Below are 17,217 nucleotides of genomic sequence, written 5' to 3'. Positions count from 1 at the left end.
ATGAGACCAAGGTTGAATTATTTGGCAATAATTACAAAAAGTAAGAGGTTTTGGCAGAAAAGTAATGAGACTGGCAACACTGCAAGCGATCTGGCAACGCTGCGCTGTTGTCCTTGATAGAGCACGTGTATCAGTACCCTCCCATAGCTCAGTGCGAGTTTCAACTCCTTCCGTTAACTGCGTGATTTTTGTGACTGCTATTAGCGAAGTTGTGTTTTTGGTTGTACGTCACGCAAAATGGAACAGCGGAATTTGAAGCAACGTTGTTCCATTAAACGGCAAGTGTGACATTTGAAAAGTTAAAACAGGCCTATGGGGAACATTCTTTATCCCGAGCTCAAATTTTTCGCTGGCACAAATCATTTTTGGAAGGTAGAAAACACGTTGAAGATGAACTCCGTTCAGGGAGGACTTCAACTTCGAAAACCAATGAAAACATCGAACGTGTGAACACTCTTGTGAGATCAGACCGTCGTTTAACATTAAGAATGTTGAGTGAACAATAAAATTTGAACAGATTTACTGTTCATCAAATTTTGACTGAACTTTGCACATGCGAAAGGTCTGTGCCAAAATGGTGCCGAAAAACTGCCCTCTCCATAACAGAATTTTTGACCTCAAAAGGCATTCCTGTGGTTCCTCAGCCCCCTTATTCACCTGACCTCAGTCCGTGTGACTTTTTCCTTTTTCCTAAACTGAAAAATGTCCTTGAAGGACGTCATTTCGGCACTAGAAAACATCCAAAAGAGTGTAACGGACATGCTGAAGACCATACCGGTTGAAGACTTCCAGCGCTGCTACCAACAGTGGGAACAACGTCTCCATCGGTGTGTAGCTGCCCAAGGGAACTACTTTGAAGGGGATAACATTGATGTTTGAAAAATATAAAAACTTTGGTAAATAAAAAATCAGTCTCATTACTTTTCTGCCACACCTCGTATGTTTGGCACAAAAATACAGCACATCAAAGCTGGATGAGTAGCTCCAATTGTTATCAGTTTATTTTTACACAAAACCTTCAAGAGGAACTTCACCTTTCAGCATGACAATGATTAAGCATTCATCAAAATCAAGGCAATGACTTCATCAAAGGTGCATCACTAATCTGGAATGGCCCAGACCTTAGTCCAATGGAAAATCTGGGGGGTTACCTGAAGAGAGCTGTGCGCGGGAGGAAATTCCCTCATAATTTGACAGATCTAGAACATTTTTGCAAGGAGGAGTGGGAAAAAATCTCCAGAAGTGCCAAACTGATACTCTTACCCAAAAAGACAGTGCTGTAATAAAATAATAGGGGCTTCAACTAATTGTTAGTTTAGGGGGCTTACAAACTAATGCAACCAGGTTTTTGTAGTATTTTTGTTTTTCCTTTTTTCACTAAACAGTTTCTGATTTGTTTTTATTTGTTTCTCACACAAAATCTGCATGGGTGTGTAGAGTTTTTATATCCACTGTATAGTATATACTAGCCATGTGCGCCCAACTACGTTGCGCGTGTTAAAGTTGTGTGTGAAGGGCTCCCTGTTTAAACGCGGCTGCCAGTCGTGAACTGGGCCCTTCGTCGCACAGCATTCTGATTTTTTATAAGGGAAACAAAATTACAAAAGAAAACTCCTGGACATTGATTCGATAGGAACGGCCTACTCGGAATCACTGTCCGAATAGTAATTATGTGGTGGTGTAGGAGCATTTCTGCTTCTGTCCATTCACAGTCCGTCTCGTTTTCACGACGCTGTCGTTTCCTCTCACGATCTCTTCTCAACCTTTTTCCAATCTTGAAGGTTGCTTTGTGGCAATCCAAAGAGTAAGGCAATATACATGGAGCAATGGTTATACAGTGGTGTGAAAAACTATTTGCTCCCTTCCTGATTTCTTATTCTTTTGCATGTTTGTCACACAAAATGTTTCCGATCATCAAACACATTTAACCATTAGTCAAATATAACACAAGTAAACACAAAATGCAGTTTTTAAATGATGGTTTTATTATTTAGGGAGAAAAAAAAATTCAGACCTACATGGCCCTGTGTGAAAAAGTAATTGCCCCCTGAACCTAATAACTGGTTGGGCCACCCTTAGCAACAATAACTGTAATCAAGCGTTTGCGATAACTTGCAATGAGTCTTTTACAGCGCTCTGGAGGAATTTTGGCCCACTCATCTTTGCAGATTTGTTGTAATTCAGCTTTATTTGAGGGTTTTCTAGCATGAACCGCTTTTTTTAAGGTCATGCCATAGCATCTCAATTGGATTCAGGTCAGGACTTTGATTAGGCCACTCCAAAATCTTCATTTTGTTTTTCTTCAGCCATTCAGAGGTGGATTTGCTGGTGTGTTTTGGGTCATTGTCCTGTTGCAGCACCCAAGATCGCTTCAGCTTGAGTTGACGAACAGATGGCCGGACATTCTCCTTCAGGATTTTTTGGTAGACAGTAGAATTCATGGTTCCATCTATCACAGCAAGCCTTCCAGGTCCTGAAGCAGCAAAACAACCCCAGACCATCACACTACCACCACCATATTTTACTGTTGGTATGATGTTCTTTTTCTGAAATGCTGTGTTCCTTTTATGCCAGATGTAACGGGACATTTGCCTTCCAAAAAGTTCAACTTTTGTCTCATCAGTTCACAAGGTACTTTCCCAAAAGTCTTGGCAATCATGGAGATGTTTCTTAGCAAAATTGAGACGAGCCTTAATGTTCTTTTTGCTTAACAGTGGTTTGCGTCTTGGAAATCTGCCATGCAGGCCGTTTTTGCCCAGTCTCTTTCTTATGGTGGAGTCGTGAACACTGACCTTAATTGAGGCAAGTGAGGCCTGCAGTTCTTTAGACGTTGTCCTGGGGTCTTTTGTGACCTCTCGGATGAGTCGTCTCTGCGCTCTTGGGGTAATTTTGGTCGGTCGGCCACTCCTGGGAAGGTTCACCACTGTTCCATGTTTTTGCCATTTGTGGATAATGGCTCTCACTGTGGTTCGTTGGAGTCCCAAAGCTTTAGAAATAGATCTCAATGACTTCTGTTCTCATTTGTTCCTGAATTTCTTTGGATCTTGGCATGATGTCTAGCTTTTGAGGTGCTTTTGGTCTACTTCTCTGTGTCAGGCAGCTCCTATTGAAGTGATTTCTTGATTGAAACAGGTGTGGCAGTAATCAGGCCTGGGGGTGGCTACGGAAATTGAACTCAGGTGTGATACACCACAGTTAGGTCATTTTTTAACAAGGGGGCAATTACTTTTTGACACAGGGCCATGTAGGTTTGGATTTTTTTCTCCTAAATAATAAAAACCATCATTTAAAAACTGCATTTTGTGTTTACTTGTGTTATATTTGACTAATGGTTAAATGTGTTTGATGATCAGAAGCATTTTGTGTGACAAACATGCAAAAGAATAAGAAATCAGGAAGGGGGCAAATAGTTTTTCACACCACTTTAAAAGGGATAAATAGGTATCCAGGCTCTTTAAAGCATAAATAGGGATCACTTCACTGACATGTGAGCAAGCCATGGTACAACTGTGAGATGCGCAGCACTCGCTGGCTACAAATAACAATAATAATTTCCGGAACGTGCTGTTACGTTGCCATTCATTTTACACACTGTCTTTCTTTCATTCATATGTTACGTAGGCACATACCTTTTATCTTCAGCAATCTCATTCTCTAACCAGGCCTCAGGAGCTAACCAGCGTAACACTGTCCACCACCCCTTTCATTATTCCGGTACATTGTTGACATCCATGAGTAACAACAACGTACTAAACTGGAAGGTGGTCTACACATGCGTGGAATTCGCGGATAAACAAAGATCAAGATGTAAATGAAGATTATTTATAAAGATTAGTTAATTTAAAGCACAACAATTTGTTTAGTTTGAATTTCTGTGTTTTGAGGTGTGACTGGAGTACTACAGTCTTCAGTAGTATAAGCCTGGAGGAGATTCTTAATGCAATGCCTATGTTTTAGCTGTCTCTCTACTGCCATCTAGTGCTTCTTCTTCTAATTCATTTGCGGACAAACAAAGATCAAGATCCAAATATATATAGAGATAGTGAATTCAGTAAGTATTCAGACCCCTTCACCCCCCCTTAACTTTTTTCACATTTTGTTGTGTTGCAGCCTAATCCTAAAATAATATAAATTATTTTCCCCACATCAAGCAACACTCAAAACCCCAGAATGAGAAAGTGAAAACAAGATTTTAGAAATTTTTGCAAATTTATTAAGAACAGAACAGTAAAATGGCATTGACACATGTATTCGGTACTTTTACTATGACACATGCAACTTGGCGCCAGTGCATTCCATTCTGTTGATTATCATCGAGATGTTTCCAGTCCACACCTCGTTTGATGTCCACCTTTCATAAATTCAGTTGACTGGACATGATTAGAAAAGAGACACACCTGTCTATATGAGGTCACACAGTCGACAAAGTGTGTTAGAGCAAAAGCCAAAAGGCAAAGCTTAGAGACAGGATTAGTCAAGGCTCAGACCTTGGCAAGGATACAAAAAACATTCCTGCAGCACTGAAGATTCTCAAAAGAACAGTGGTCAGCCTACAGTAATTTCTTAAATGGAAGACATTTGGAACAACCACGACTTTTCATAGGACTGGCTGCCTGGCCAGGCTAAGCAATTGATGATAAGGGCCTTGGAAAAAGAGGTGGTCAAGAACCTGATGATCACTCCTGCTGAGGTTAAAAAAAACTGTTTGAAGATGGGAGAAACGTGCAGAACAACCACAACCCTGCAACACTCTATGACTCTGACCAGAAGGACACCTCTCCTCGGCAAAAGATTCATGGAAGCCCTAAAAGACACTCAGACAGTGAGAAACCAGATTCTGTGGTCTGGAGAAACCAAGATTGAACTGTTTGGCCTCAGTTCCAAAAATTTCATAAGTTGCTTATCCAAATGGTTCAACAGATAACAAAAGGTCCAAAGGTAGGTCATTCCAGCTGCTTCGTAAACTTGTCTCATTGCATGGCTCTTTGTTTTGTAATCTTTTTACAGTCAAGCTTTGTCAAATCATTACTGCGCTCTTTACATACTTCATTGACATTTTATCCAGGAGCTTCATCTTGTGGACTTTGTTGACATTGTCTTCTTCTAAAACAAATCCTGTTTTTTCAAATGATGTTTGATATTAGTATTTATCTTACGGTAAATATCACAATATAAAGTGAAAAAACATGTTATAGTAAATGACTTCACTTGTATCATCAAGATTCAGACATTTAAATTAGTAGTAAAATGCAAACCTCTCCCTTCAGGTTATAATTTATTCTCTCACCTAATATCTCACACAATGTTATTGTGCTTTTCCTAAAATAGAAAACAGAACCAATTCTTTCCTGTGAACTCACCACCAAATAAAGACTCCAACCAAAACGAAACCAACCATTACAAATGCGATCAGATGATGTCTGGATTGTGTAGGACAATCTGGAATTGGAGAAAAAAAAAAAGAATGAAACATTAAGTGCAGAAGTGAAGACCATAAATGTAATTATACAGATCTAGAAAAAGGGTAAAAAATCTTTTTTAAAATTAATCTTTGTGGGTGGTCCAAAGAAACCAGGCACGCATTATTTTTTGGACTGATTAATGCTTCTTACCCCACTTCACATTTAGAGTTCCATTCAGACTGGCGTGATGAACCTGGCAAGAGTAGCCATGTTTAAGTTGATCTTCGGCAGTCACAGTTAGGATTTTTCTCTGCTGGTAAGTCCTATCTCCATTAGGCAACACCTCCCCGCTCCATACTCCCTCCTGGACTGGACTTTCTCCATCTCTGACCCAGTTCACCTCAATGTCGGGGGGATAGAATCCAGTCACATGGCAAATGATGTCAGTTCTCACAGGATTCAGGTATTTTCTATGGAACACCATCACTTTAGGCACAGCTGTAATGAAATAGTACAAATATGGACAAAAATGTATAATATCATATAAAAGTAAAACCCTCTTCGGAAGTGGAGTAATCTTAGTAAAATATGTGTTGTGTAAGAACACTCCCAAGTGTCTGCTAATCAAAAGCCCTTTCTAGTTAGCACAAGATTCTTAGCCATTTCATTACCCAGCATTATTTAAAAAAAAAATGGCCTTAAATGTGTGTTATGATGTGAAATTTTGCATACAAGTTGATAAATATTTTGTATGTCTTTATTTGTAACTTAGACAAAGCAATGTAATATTAGTAGTACATTATACTAGATGATAACAGCAATGGTTTGATGGTTTATGGACCCCTTCCCCCCCTTTTAGGAATGAGTCTCTTTGTAATTTTATGACAGGGTCCTCATGAAGTGCCTCAAACAAGTTTGGCCAATATTTCTCTGCAGGAGTCCCAGTCAACCCCCACAGGAAAGCCAGGCTGCCTAACTGCCAAGCTTTATCTTAACACAAGGCTTGGAGGGCAGGTGTGAAGGTATTCTGTCCCCCCCATTGGTCTGAAGTATGGCTGTTAGGAACTATCTTGTATCAGAAGCCTTTAAGTACCATGACATCCTATTGGCTCTAGGGGTTGGACAGAAAACCTATAAATTTGCTTGCCTTACCTCACACATCACATGATGTGATGATGAAAGACCATCTCACACATCATGAACTGAAAAGAACAAGACAATGAAGAGCACAGCTCGGCAACCATATTGAGAAAGGCATGTGGCCTGTGCTGAAAAAAGCTGACCACAAATGAGGCCTTAACAAGAGGCATTTTAAGTAACAAGTCTGTGTGCCGCCTGAAACTACACCTCACCATTTATCAGGTTGTATAGTTGCCAATATTCAAATGTACTTTGCATATTGTTATTATTTATGAATATTATCAATAATACATTGTTTAAATTTTAACTTAACTCCTGCTTGTCTTTTACTACACCTAATTTCCTGAGGTTATAGATGTAGAAGGGCAGGTGGGGAGAAGTTATAAAGTACAAAACTTTATAAACAGTGGTAAGTCTGGGAGATTTGAGGCATTCTGACAAAGGCTACATATTAATTATACAAAAGGGGAAAGTAGAGAAATATAATACTCTACCAAGGGAAAACAATGTGTGATTCAAAAATTTTTTAGCACAGTGTGTATACAGTATAAAATTTCAGAATTTAGGAGGATTGCATAAAGCATACTGGTTCACAATTGATAGCGAGTTTGATATCTGGGAAATTGCTTAGGAGAACAACATTTCTGACTGTCAAGCTATGCTATCTGGCTTTTATGTATATCTGAACAGACACAAAATAGTTTGATGTTCAGTAGGTATCGTTTCTTAAGTGGCTGTGGATCCATGATTGTATAAGATGGTGGTGGTTGAAGGGCAAACATTAAGCTTATTAAAGCGTATACTTTTTTTGTAGAAAACAACACTTATATTAAAAAAAAAGATTGAGTATTAATTTAGGCACTGGAAAAGGTGAACAACACCTTTAAATAGTTACAGTCACTGCCATCTATTATTGTTGCTACTTAATGTGTAGATTCCTTTATTTATGATGGTGTAACAAGAACAAACCATGAAGTGGTGATTATAAGGTATGTCAACAAATAGAGGAGAAAAATGAAAACGGAGCAAAAGAAGCGATTACTACATTTAGTCCTAAGACCCAATCAAATGCTAGAACTCAAACACTTAGATCAATGCAGATGTCCAACAAGAAAGCAGTGTGGCTACATCCACACTATTAAATTTTCAATTAACAATGGTGTTTTTAAATGAAATTATCTTTATCCACACTAGTGGTTATACATCGTTTAGGAAAGGAGTGGACTATGATGTTTGCTGATGAAATTGTGACCCATAGCGATAGTAGGGAGCAGGTTGAGAAGACCCTGGAGAGGTGGAGGTATGCTCTAGAGAGGAGAGGAGAGAAATGAAGGTCAGTAGGAATAAGACAGAATACATGTGTGTCAATGAGAGGGAGGTCAGTGGAATGGTGAGGATGCAGGGAGTAGAGTTGGCGAAGGTGGGTGAGTTTAAATACTTGGGATCAACAGTACAGTGTAATGGGGATTGTGGAAGAGAGGTGAAAAAGAGAATGCAGGCAGGGCGGAATGGGTGGAGAAGAGTGTCAGGAGTGATTTGTGACAGACGGGTATCAGCAAGACTGAAAGGGAAGGTCTACAGGATGGTAGTGAGACCAGCTATGTTATATGGGCTGGAGATGGTGGCACTGACCAGAAAGCAGGAGATAGAGCTGGAGGTGGCAGAGTTAAAGATACTAAGATTTGCATTGGGTCTAACGAGGATGGACAGGATTAGAAATGAGGACATTAGAATGTCAGCTCAGGTTGGACGGTTGGGAGAGAAAGTCAGAGAGGCGAGATTGTGTTGGTTTGGACATGTGCAGAGGAGAGATGCTGGGTATATTGGGAGAAGGATGCTAAGGATAGAGCTGCCAGGGAAGAGGAAAAGAGGAAGGCCTAAGAAAAGGTTTATGGATGTGGTGAGACAGGACATGCAGGTGATGGGTGTAACAGAGCAAGATGCAGAGGACAGAAAGAGATGGAAGAAGATGATCCGCTGTGGCGGCCCCTAACGGGAGCAGCTGAAAGAAGAAGAAGAAGATAGAAAGCTTCTCCTCCCACATTAAAACGACCACAAACGTATGCTGCAGTGGCTGCAGGTGTTTGTTCCAACACAGTTGCTTAAGTAGAAAACAATCTTAGCCAATAATTTAATTTCATGGCGTGTTAGTGTTTCGACTCTGCCATGTCAGGTCATTCTTAAATGATAGATTTTTTTTTCCATTCTAAGGATATCATCCAAATGATTTGAAGCCTAAGAGGGATGAGTAATTCTCAGTCTGTCACTTTTTCCTCTTCATTTTCCTTCTAAATAAAATTAAACAAGACAGGTCATGATGAATTACACACAGGTGTAAATGGAGGCAAGCTAGATGTAGAACTGCTGGTTCCTTTGTCATTTTGCATCTTATTGTGAATAAGGAACAGTTAAAAACAGTGAATGCAGCTGTTTAAGACTAAAAAAAGTAATAAGGGCTCACAATCCTAACAAGAAAGAGAGCGAAAGTGAAGCAGAAAAATGTCACTTAAGCAATAATTGCTTCATCAGCGATTAAATGACTTCTCATTAAGCAATTAGTTTGGAACAAAAGCCTTCAGCCTCTATGGCCCACCAGGACCGATGTAGACATTCATTAACACTGGGCATGTGTACATTGGCATAAACCGGAAAAGAAATTGTTCTTATTGAAGGGATGTTTACGATGCCAATCACAGAATTTATCACAAAACTGTAGTGACTGGTGGAAAATTAGCCTTCAGTGCATGTGTGCTGTATTTAAGATGTACAAAACGCAATTTAGATATATTCAGGTAAGCAACGCAACAAGTGTAATGGAAAACGACTCCTCGGTGTCTGCTATGTTGGAATATGATTTCTTTTCCATGAAGGGTTACCAATCAGGAAATGAGACATTGTAGTGAGCAGGATCCAATGAGGGAAGGGCTGCTTAATAAACATGAACCAATCAGAGCTTCATTTTGTTTTATTCAAAACGCTATGTTTTCACTCATCCACACTGCAAAAGTGAAACAGCATTTTCAAAAATATATGGCTCTGGAAAGCTTTTTCAAAAGTCTCCGTTTTTGAGGGTTGAAAATGCCGGGGGTAGTGTGAACGACAGATCAAAATGGTGACTAATGTCTGTGCTTTTAAAGAATTGTGTATTTAAGGTGCACCTGAACATCACCGGACGGGAGTAATTTGGATGAGAAGCTCATTCCACACTTAGGAAGCAAGAACTAGGAAGAGTAGTTCAGTTTTAACACATCAGATGGCAGGAGGAATAGGCAGTGCATAGGCTGTAGTGATATGGGGACTTGTGATTGTCCAGGTCAGCTCCACACTTCCTTGTCGCTGCCGGGAACTCCTTCAACCTGAAACCGTCAATCGTCATGAAAAGAGAGGAGCTGGGCAAATTAGGACATATACATTCAAGTTGGTGCAAAAAGCGTCAGTGCTCTTATTTAATAGCTAGCTGTGTAAGCCCGTGGTGTAAAAAGCCCGGGCTCCTAAAAACTATTGAAATCGTCAGAAGAAAATTGAAATGCAGAGTCAGCGGTTTCGTTTTGCGCCCCTTGTCTATCAGTAGCTAAGCGAGTTTCTCTCTCCTCTGAGATTTCATTTTACTGATGTGCTTGCCTCAGTTGTGTATTAGTGGCTAAGCGAGTTTGTCTTTCCTCAGAAGTTTCACTTTGGCGATGGAGTCGCTTTCTTTCAGCTTCATGCTGTAGCCTTGTACTTTTTTCTTCCGACTTGTTAACTTGGGGCCACCTTGCCAGCTCTTTGAGCTTCCGGGCCGGACAGACAGACACACACACTTCCACATATAGATGTTTATATATAAGATAATCCAGAACAAAATATAAATATTGTGCAGTTATGCAAACCAATAAATAATCCATAAAAGAAGTGCTGAAGTGGATATTAAAAAGCCCTATAAGCAATAAATATTCCATAAAACTGAGGTTAAAATCATTGGCAGGAGACTATTCCTTAAAGGCCCATAAGCTCCAATGCTTCCTTCCAACACATGATGTCACCGCCGCTTATCCTGTCTGGACCTTGCAGCCAGAGGAAACGTCCTTTCGATAGGTGAAGTCAACCCTAAATATCTGGCTCGCATCCCCGTTGCCTGTCGTTCGGCATACATGGGGCACCATGCTGAGCCATACCCACGTCTCCCACCGCCAGTCCTTTAGTGTCTGTGGGAGATACTGTATCACAGGCCGCTCCTCCTCCCCAGTATCGCCCAATAACAGCACCCCTGCTGCAGCCCCAGGCTCCTCTCAAGGAGGCTCACTCCCGAATACCGGCCTCCATTCCTCTTTAGCATGGGCTCTCCCATATCCTGCCTCTCACTCTCTCTTTCTTCCTTTCGCATTAATCTCTGTTCCCTTCTTTTCATTCCTTCTCTGTTCTTTCTGTCCTTTTTTATTCTTTTTTTTCTCTCTTCCCCCTGGCATGCAGGTTCCTTCATATGGCCTGACTGGGCGCAGATGTGACCCTCCATTCACTGTGTGGCACCTGACTGATCTGCTCACATTTGCAGGTGAGTGTGCGATAAGCTGAGCACCGCAATGAACCCTGGAGCAGCGCCATGACGCACACATCTGCTCCCATTCTGAACCTGCATGCTTTTGGGACGTGATTATTTATTTAAAAACCTGCACAACGCCACGGACCACTTATCAGAGGATTTCTTAAAGAGACTTAAGGAAAGAGATCAGATCCATTCAGGGACCTACAGGTTAAGGAATTATGACCTGGACTTTTGATGCAAAACAGTGAAGAAAAGGAGTAGGATTGGTGAACTGATTAACAGGGTTATGCACAGCCAAAACTATTGCAAAAAAAATCACAGGTTTCCATGAAATAATATGAAACTGACAAAAACAAACTGGCATCCAATATTCTTTATTCCATATTTCACAGAGCAGACAGTTTTCTTATGATTTAGGTCTAAGCATATTATTTAAAAAATAAAACAAATGAAAATGACATGGCCTTGTGCCCTATGTTGGCTGGGATTGGCTCCAGCAGACCCCCGTGACCCTGTAGTTAGGATATAGCGGGTTGGATAATGGATGGATAGATGGAAAATGACATGGGCCAAGTGATTGGGACCCCTTAGACCAGGGGTTCTCAATGTCGGTCCTGGGGACCCTTTGTAGCTGCAGGTTTTTGTTCCAACCTGCTTCTGTGTTTAATTGGACTCCTGGGCTAATTAAGTGCACTGTTATTGCCCAGATTTTGTACTAAAATGATTAAAATGTACTAAGCAGTTATATGGGAATAGTGTTTTTTTTTTCTTTTTAACAATATTTTCCTCTTGGTTTTCATTCTGTTTTTCCCGGTGTTCTAATTGTTCAATCCATTATTTACTAATTAGTGGGTCTGATGCTAAAGTAGTTGCAGCCTTTCATGATTCAGTGTTGTTTTCCTGTGTGTCTGCTCTTCTCATTTTAAATTATCGTTATTAAGAGACAATGAAGGGAACAAACTGCACAGAGAAAGGGCAAGATATAATGAAATGAAATCTCTAGTAAAAACAGCATTATTACTAAATGTCTTATAAATGTAAATATTATGCCTCTGTGCTTTTTTAACGTAGAAGAGGAGAAGAGAAAAAAAATACCAGCTAATTAATTGAGATCAGTGTTAGCAGTTGTCACTGATTAGGAATCTTGTTGAAGCAAAAACCTGAAGCCACAGTGGGCCCCGAGGACTGACTTTGAGAACCCCTGCCTTAGACATTAAAAGACATACTTGGATTGTAGTGGTAAGTTGTTGAGAAGTTACTGGAATATATAATATTCTTCATTTCTACTATAAGTACATATCTTCCGAAATGTGACCTGCTAGCTTTAGATAAATAAAGGAGATAAGAAAGTAAATGATATTTTTGCACGAATGTGAAAAGAAAAACCGTGACTTACCTTTATATTCTATGATCTTGCTCCCCTGTTTGATTAACTTTTCCAGCCAATTATAACAAATATTCCTGTAATAATGTCTTTCCACCTCTTGGTTTTGTAAATCTGCTTCTTGTTTCCTTTTGTAAAAGACGGCTCCAGGTACAGCAGCAGTCCAAGAGAGTGTGCTTACATCCAAACTTATAAAGTCTTTCCCATCGTATCCATGATATAAAAATGATTTTCTGTTTCCATAATCATCTGTCTCACAGCCTCCAACTGACTGATAAACGTGCACTGAATTAAAACATAAGAAAAATACAGTACATATGTTATACTGGGAGCTTTTATATTTTGGGATACTCAAGGAAAGTTCTATCTTGTACTGGTCTGCAGCATAATTAAGTGGTCACCTGGAAGTAGAATCTGTCCCCTCATTTATGTGATTGGAAAGTCGGATGCAGGATTTCTAAGCTTAGTCCTTAATTTTATTCAAAAGGAGACGAGCTCCACATTCTTCTCTCAGCTTTTTCGTATTATGGTATACTAGCCCATCAGCGGCGTACCATACGCCGCCTAATCAGGCTGGTTTTTTAATGATTTTTAAGCACAGGGAGAAAATTAACATTTGAAAAATCGGTAATGTAATAAATCAGCAAGAAAAGCAACATTGTAACAATGCATGGAACGAACCAACACACAATCGTCTGTGACTGAAAACTGGCGGACCGTCCTCACTCCTTCTCCTGCCAGACGAAGGGACGAGGGTGCACAATGCAGAGTGTGGAACAGGAGGAAAGGAGAATGACGTCCATTCAGCTCCGTCCGTCATGCTAGTCTGCTGATTTCTCGTTCAGTATGCACTGCCCACTCATGTGCCCACATCCAACTCGTCATTTGAGTCGTCGTCTTTACACAGTCCAGATGTACCTGTGACTGACGTAGACTTTTCATTGCTCTGTGCGATTTTGGCTGCTATTCTATATATATTCCACCAAGACACCTGGCCACAGTAGTAGCGAGGTGGTAGGGAGGTGTGTACAAAGGGTTGGGACGCAACCAGTGGGAGCGCATGAGTCGCACTTAGTGGGACTTAGTTTGCAGCCCGAATGGGGTTCAACGGCTTACCCACGCCGGGTAGACACACGCTGAATGTCATGCATAACTATTTATTGAATGCTAAACACTTCTGGAAAGACACTGTTGTCTAAAATGGGTTGGTGTGAGAATACAACAGTAAGCGAATGAAAAGATGGAACTCTGGAGAGAGCAAAATACAACACAATAGTGAACCCGCGGCATAACAAATGCCGCATAATTATTTAATGATGGTTGAACACTTCTGGAAAGACACAGTTGTCTAAAAAGGGAGGGTTTGAGGATACAACAGTAAGTGAATGAAAAGATGGAACTCTGGACTTTTCATTGCTCTGTGAGGTTTTGGTTGCCTTTCTATATATAATCCACCAAAACACCCGACCACGGTAGTAGCGAGGTGGGAGGGGGTTGTGAACAAAGTGCAGGAGCATCTAAGAAGACGCATGTTTGTCGCTGAAGCGAATTGATGCATGTAGCGTGTAAAACAGTTTGCTATGGTGCACGCGGTCGTGCGTTGTAACCGAAAACTCTAGTTTTTAAAGACTGCTTACTTCATTGTGTTTTAAGCTCAGTTGTAAAGGAATGTTTTAAGGACCCCATGGGATACCCCTCGGTTTTGGCTGCTTTTCTATATATAATCCACCAAGATACCCGACCACGGTAGGACGGGGGTGTGCACAAAGGGTAGGGACGTAATGAATGGGAGCGTATGAGTCACATTTAGTGGGAATTCCACGGCTTGCAGCCCGAATGGGGTTCAGCGGCTTACCCACGCCTCTCTGCGCTGGATAGACACACGGTCAATCTCATGCATAATTATTTATTGAATGCTAAACACTTCTGGAAAGACACGGATGTCTAAAACAGGTTTGTGTGAGAATACAACAGTAAGTGAATGAAAAGATGGCACTCTGGAGAGAGCAAAATACAACACAATAGTGAACCCGTGGTATAACAAACGCCGTGTGGCTCAGACGTGCATGTGGACTCTTACCACAGACGAAAGGGACTAACTGGGTGGTCGGTGAGTTTTTGCGTCCGGGCAAATGGGCAGGCAGTGTGAATGCCTAGAGAGCGAGGGTAGACGCCGGCCGGTGAAAAAGGAGCGTTGGTGGGCAGGAAAACGTCTTCCGTGTTCCTGCAGGAGCATCTAAGAAGACGCATGTTTGTCGCGGAAGCGAATAGCTGTATGTAGCGTGTAAAACAGTTTGCTATAGTGCACGCGGTCGTGTGTCATAACCGAAAAGTCGGTTTTTAAAGACTGCTTACTTCATTGTGCTTCAACCTCAGTTGTAAAGGATTGTTTTAAGGATCCCATAGGATACCCCTCGCAAACCGTTTCACACGCTGCATATGGCGATTCACCTCCGCTAGAAACATGCCTCTATGAACAGTCAACGTAGCTTGGAGGTGCATGACATGCACATGACATTAACCTGACCTGCACTGCATGTGGCCTCTACGACAGACAAATATAAATGACGCCATTTTTTCTGTGTCGTCGCGTCCGAGTTGTTGGGCGTGGCCTTGCGAGTTGTCGTCATATCCAATGGTCTTGGAGTTGGTGGGCGTGGCTCCTTCCTGCGTGCACCATAGGTGTCTCACTTGTTGGCAGCTTAGTGAATCCACGTCCCTTCCGGCGTGCTTTCCATGGTTGTCTTGCCTTAGTGAATTATATATATAGATTCCACCTAAACACAGGGAAAGGCAGAGAAGCAAAGGCCCATTCAGGACCAGAAGAACTGAAGCTACAAACTAAAATGACTAAAACACCAGCAGACCAGGGGTGGCACGGTGGCGCAGTGGCGCAGTGGTAGCACTGCTGCCTCGCAGTAAGGAGACCTGGGTTCAATTCCTGGGTCCTCTCTGCGTGGAGTTTGCATGTTCTCCCCGTGTCTGCGTAGGTTTCCTCCCACAGTCCAAAGACATGCAGGTCAGGTGCATTGGTGATCCTAAATTGTCCCTAGTGTGTGCTTGGTGTGTGTGTGTGTGCCCTGTCGTGGGCTGGCATCTTGCCTGGGATTTGTTCCTGCCTTGTGTCCTGTGCTGGCTGGGGTTGGCTCCAGCAGTGTTAGGATATAGCGCACAGGTGTTGAACTCCAGGCCTGGAGGGCCGCAGCGGCTACAGGTTTTCATTCTAACCCAATTCCTAATCAGTGACCTGTTTTCACTGCTAATTCACATTTTACATGTTAGAAGGATTCAGTCCTCTGAATTGATTTATTTTCTCATTAAAATGCAGCCAAAGAGAAATTAGACGTGAAACGAGCCAACAGATGACCAGCTAAACTGGGGCTTCAAACTCCAACCAGTTTCTTAATAAGAAGCCAATTCTTGCTGTTAATTAAACTTGTTATTCAATTCCACTGCTTGTTGTTGCTCTCATTCTGCCACAGCTGACATTTCCAAACTGTTGATTTTCTGTTTTTCGTAAGAACATCGTTAAAGTGTTTTGGTGAGTTGAGAGATCAACCTTAATGAGACCTTCACCTTTCTTTATTTTCAGATATTGTGTGATGTGGTGACTTGTTTTGTGTCTCGTTATTGTTTGGCTGCTAATTAAGGAAAAAGAAACAACTAAAGGGCCTGAGTCAAGTTAATTAAAAGAAGAAAAGCAAAAACTGGTCACTAATTAAGAAGATGGTTAGAATGAAAACCTGCAGCCATTGTGGCTCTCCAGGACTGGAGTTTGACACCCCTGATATAATGGGTTGGATAATGAATGACTGATGACCAGCAGACCAAACCCCAATATTCTAACTGAATTCAAAAACTGGTAAAGTTTGGAACTCAACAAGACTTGGTAATTTTATTTTAGGTATATCTAGCACCTTGGATGTTTGGAAACAGTGTGTCATTATTCTAAATAGCAGTAAGCCATTGCTGATCCCATATAAAATGAATAATTTATATATCAGTACTGTTAACAACAGAGTTGCACCATCTTACAGGAAGGCAGTCTTCATTCTTACCAGTAGGACATGCTACAGAGTTGAATAAAAGATCGTAATTATTACAGGCAATAATAATAATAAGAAGAACTGCATTATTCTAAGGAATATTTAATGTAACTCCTGCACCAGGTAAGGTTATTATTGTCATGTGTACATGTTGGTATCTAGAATAAAATGTGAACTGTCGGTCTCCAAATTACAGGAAGCACAAAAAAGCAATAGACAAAAGTCGTGATGTTAATCTTGGTTTCATCAGACAAGAGAATTTTGTTTCTCACTGTCTGAGAATCCTTTAGGTGCCTCTTTTGCAATACATGTTGTTTAACTTCTGTTATTTGTTATTTCCATGTGATGTTGCTACCAAGATAAATTCCTGTACATTAAGCACTGGCGAATAAAAGTGATTCTGATTCTGATGTATCTTTTACTGTCTGGCCACTCTCGATACAACCCAGTTTGGTGGAGTGTTGCAGTGATGGATTTCCTTCTGGAGGTTTCTCCCATCTCTATACACATTCTCCGGAGCTCAACCAGAGTTCTTGGTCACCTCTCTTACCACTGCTCTTCTCCTACGATTGCTCAGTTTGGCCAGGTTTCCAACTGTAGGTAGAGTTATTCCAAACTTCTTCCATGTAAGAATTATGAAATCCACTGTACTCTTGCGAAACCTTCAGCAATGCAAAAATTATTGTACTCTTCCTCATAGTGCCTCGACATGATCCTGTCTCT

General features: G+C 41.1%; 1 protein-coding gene across 1 annotated transcript in view; it reads right to left on the bottom strand.

The window, feature by feature from the left end:
• Nucleotides 1-4,190: 4,190 nt before the first annotated feature.
• LOC120529726 (major histocompatibility complex class I-related gene protein-like) overlaps nt 4,191-17,217 on the bottom strand; it is a 22,615-nt gene continuing 9,588 nt past the window's right edge. Inside the window, exons 3-6 of the mRNA XM_039753790.1 lie at nt 12,461-12,733; nt 5,613-5,900; nt 5,361-5,439; nt 4,191-5,115 (exon numbers count right to left, since the gene is read on the bottom strand). Coding sequence (XP_039609724.1) covers nt 5,058-5,115; nt 5,361-5,439; nt 5,613-5,900; nt 12,461-12,733 — 698 coding nt within the window. The 3' untranslated portion in view covers nt 4,191-5,057. The remainder of the gene's footprint in view (nt 5,116-5,360; nt 5,440-5,612; nt 5,901-12,460; nt 12,734-17,217) is intronic.

The sequence above is a fragment of the Polypterus senegalus genome, chromosome 5, assembly GCF_016835505.1.
Source record: "Polypterus senegalus isolate Bchr_013 chromosome 5, ASM1683550v1, whole genome shotgun sequence".
Taxonomy (NCBI): Eukaryota; Metazoa; Chordata; class Cladistia; order Polypteriformes; family Polypteridae; genus Polypterus; species Polypterus senegalus.
Note: the sequence above shows the minus strand (reverse complement) of the source record. Positions and strands in the feature narration are given on the sequence as shown.